This window comes from Pediculus humanus, genomic scaffold (assembly GCF_000006295.1).
Source record: "Pediculus humanus corporis 1103172107613 genomic scaffold, whole genome shotgun sequence".
Classification (NCBI taxonomy): domain Eukaryota; kingdom Metazoa; phylum Arthropoda; class Insecta; order Psocodea; family Pediculidae; genus Pediculus; species Pediculus humanus.
The window spans coordinates 466,454-470,146 of record NW_002987227.1 but is presented as its reverse complement, the minus strand read 5'-3'; the positions used below and the strand labels follow the sequence as shown (position 1 = coordinate 470,146).

Below are 3,693 nucleotides of genomic sequence, written 5' to 3'. Positions count from 1 at the left end.
ATAATTGTTTTATTGATTATTAAGATCTACAAATCAAGGTAACAAAACTTTAAGTTTATTTTACTTTTAAAAACTCTGTCTTTTTTTTTTGTTAATTTTGTTTATGAGGCTAAAAAATAGTTTTAATTAAGTTCGCGTTAATTTGTTCAATTGGTTTTTTTTTTTATCATCAATATTACGTTTAATACGTATGTAAATCTAGACTTATAAAATTTTTAAAGAAAACAATAACCATATACGCGGCGTTCTGAAACTTAACATCAAATATTTTAAAATTTAGTGTTATAAATATTAATATATAAAAGTAAAATACAGTTTAACATTCTAATTATTTGTGTTGTGATAATTTATTAAGTGAAGGTAAGTTTAACATATTTTTATACGTGTTTTATGTAGTATTTCGTTTGTTTTTTGAGGACTTAGTTTTCACAAAAAATGAAATATGTAGTTAAGTAATTTAATTTAATTGTAATATTTAATACTATTTTATTACCTAATATAATATTATTTAATATTTTTCAATTTATCACTTATTTAATTAATTTTTTGAAACTTATTTAGTTCCATATTTAAATGTTCAAGCAAAACAAATTATTCCCAAAATAAATATAAAGATAAAGATAGTCAAATTCAAAAACATTAAATTGTGGAATTTAATCAAGTTTTTAAAAACTAAACCTATTTTATACTGTATAAAACTTTAGTAAAGTAGAAGTTTTCAGATTAATAAATATTACTAGTAAAGAATTCAAAGATAAATTAATATATTATTTTTATCTTTTTATTAAAAATCTAAACTAAATGATATTAAATTTTTTATTATTTCAGAAAAATGGATATGACTTTTCTTTTTAAGGCTTATGTAAAAACCATCAAAACTAAAAATCGAGCTTTCGGTCATGTAGCAGATAATGATCGAAACAGGATCTTATATGAAAAACCACCTAAACAAGAGTTTACTGTTAAAACAAAAGAAGTTATTCAGCAAATCACAAAGCTTTTTGAATTTCTTACAGAACATCAAAGATCTTATTTAAATTTTTCAAATCATTTACTCGGACTTCCAGAAATGTCAGATTCAGAAAGAGACAAAATTGATGCAGGTGCTCAAAAAGTTATTAATATGTGTTCCAGTATAATTAAAGAACTTGGTCAAGAAATATTAGAAAAAAATAAAACAGGTACTCAAGTTTTTGAGCACCAAAAGACTGTAGTTTTACTTATGGAACAATATTTAAAAGAAATTTTTAAATTTTATTCTGAACTGAGAGCAATTCGAGTTCAACACTCTTTGCAATTAAAAAACTTAAATAGAATTGATTTGAATAAATCAGTAAAAGGTGATAACCAAATAACATCACCAGACCCCAATTCAAATTTAGAAAAAATTGATTATAATAATGAAACAAATTCATTACTTTCCAAAGAAAATAAACTATCAACTGAGGAACTTCAAATTTTTGAACAGGAAAATAATGAACTTTTTAATGAACTTAGTAATTTGACAGATGAAGTACAACAAATAGAAAGAAAAGTAACAAAAATAGCTGAGCTGCAAGAAATTTTTTCAGAAAAAGTTTTGCAACAAGATAAAGATATGGATTTAATTTCTACAATGATAGTTGGTACCACTGAAAATGTAAAAGATGCAAATGACCAAATCAGGCAGGCCATTCAAAGAAATGCCGGTCTTAGAGTTTGGGTCTTATTTTTTTTACTTGTTATGTCATTTTCTTTACTATTTCTTGATTGGTATAATGATTAGTACGTAATACATTTAGAAAAAAATAAATTAACATTTTTAAAAAATTTTAATTTTTGTCTTTTTTTAAATTGTTGTCAATTACTAAATTTCACCCAAAATATATTCCAAATGAAAAAAAATTGTTCATTCGGTTAAATAACGTTACCTCCCAATAATTCTGTCTTAAGTAATTTCAGTAATGTTTTAAATGCAATATTTTTGTTTAAGTCATAAATTAAATAATTAAATTTTTAATTAAAAAAATTAATTTTTTTCTTTGTTGTTTTTAATTTGTCTAACAGGGCTGTCTGTTAATTCTAAACAATTTTTCAAACTATTTTCAAATTTACAAAAATCATTAACTTCTTCATCAAATCTTGTAAAATTTGTTATTGTTTTTGTGTTAGAAAGTTGTGAAGTTGTTTCCAATTTATTATTATCTTCATCTTCTTTAACAATCAAACTTACGGGCGTTTCAAATATGCATGTATATTTTTTACGAGGTAAAGATTCCAATTTGCTATTTTTAATTTTCATCATTTCTTTGGTTACTTCTATACTTTCATACCTAACTGTTTGCAGTCTATAAATCCCGTCATCGCCGCGGATATACTAAAAATTAAAAAAATTTCTAATATAATAGTAAATATGATAAATTCAATTGATAAAATCTTTTAACTTTTTTTTTTTTTACAATATTATAAATATGCATATACAAACTTAAATCTTGAATGTCCAGAAGCCCATCTATAACTGTGTTCTTTTTTAAGGTGAACAGTTAAATGAGATCCTCTTTTATATTTATTTGAACATATGTGACAGTGATAAAGAAAAATGTCATTTTTTGAATGATTTTTGGCATAATGTTCTTTTAATACGCTTTTGCTTCTGCAACTATAATCGCAATCCTCTTGCTCGCACACCCAAAAATTTTCCGAGCAGTGAGTTAATTGATGATTTTCTAAATCTCTTTGCGTTTTCGACCTAGAAAAAACAAACACAATCAACATTAAATTTTTTCTTATTTATTGAATACAAAACAATTAAATGCTGTATATATACTAACCTGTGTTCGCAAAAATTACACAAAAAAGGTTTTAGATCCAAGTGACGATACCTTATATGCAGAGCTAAAGTACTTTGAAAAGGACAAGTCATGTCACACATGGGACATTTAAATAAATTTATATGAAGTCTTATGTGATCCCTTAACGTTCTTTCCGTCGCAAAATTTTTCCTACAGTGAGAACATTTAAATTTTTTTTCTAAAAAAATATAAAAATAAAATACATTAGAAAATAGGAAAATAGTAAAAAAAAAAAAAAATGATAAAGTTTTCTTACCATTGTTTATCATCTGCCTTTTACAGTGATCGTAAAATTTAGTTTTATTAGAAAACTGAGTCCCACAAACAGGGCAGCCAACTAATTTTTCTTGAGTGTGAGTTCTGACGTGCTCTCTTAACTTATGGCAATCGTTGAAAATTTTATTACAATCTTGAAAAAGAAAAAAAAAAATGAACGTAGTTAATTTAATTTAACAAAAAAAAAATATATATATATAAATTTAAGTAAATGTTTACCTCTCCATTCGCAAACAATTTTTTTAGATTTTGATGATCCTCTCATTGGCAATACGTGAACGTGACATTGAACGTGATTTAAAAAATTTTGAAAATTATTTGATTCATGAGTGCAATCGTTCCATTCACATTTCGATTCTATAGCCATAACCGGAAGTAAATTTCTTCCAGCATAATCTAAAGTACATTGAGGAAGATTCAATTCTTTCATGATACTCGATCCGATGGCTTTAATTCTTGTATGATAAGAATGATAATTTATGTGTCTCACTATTATTTTCCAATCTTTTGCATCGAATCCACACGAATCCCACAGACAGCAATAAAGAATCCCTAAATTTATTACATTTATTCATTTAAATAATAA

General features: G+C 24.7%; 2 protein-coding genes across 2 annotated transcripts; one reads left to right on the top strand and one right to left on the bottom strand.

Annotated features, from left to right (window-relative positions):
• Nucleotides 1–832: 832 nt before the first annotated feature.
• Nucleotides 833–1,765, top strand: Phum_PHUM245410 (syntaxin-18, putative; the record flags this gene model as incomplete). Its single annotated transcript, XM_002426229.1, has 2 exons — nt 833–1,133; nt 1,182–1,765. The coding sequence occupies 2 exons, from the start codon at nt 833–835 to the stop codon at nt 1,763–1,765; spliced, it is 885 nt and encodes a 294-aa protein (XP_002426274.1).
• A 243-nt stretch (nt 1,766–2,008) lies between these two features.
• Phum_PHUM245400 (uncharacterized protein) lies at nt 2,009–3,682 on the bottom strand (the record flags this gene model as incomplete). The annotated part of the gene is made up of 6 exons (XM_002426228.1): nt 2,009–2,356; nt 2,461–2,728; nt 2,811–3,009; nt 3,088–3,240; nt 3,327–3,554; nt 3,598–3,682. 6 exons carry the CDS (start codon nt 3,680–3,682, stop codon nt 2,009–2,011), a joined length of 1,281 nt encoding a protein of 426 aa, XP_002426273.1.
• Nucleotides 3,683–3,693: the final 11 nt, after the last annotated feature.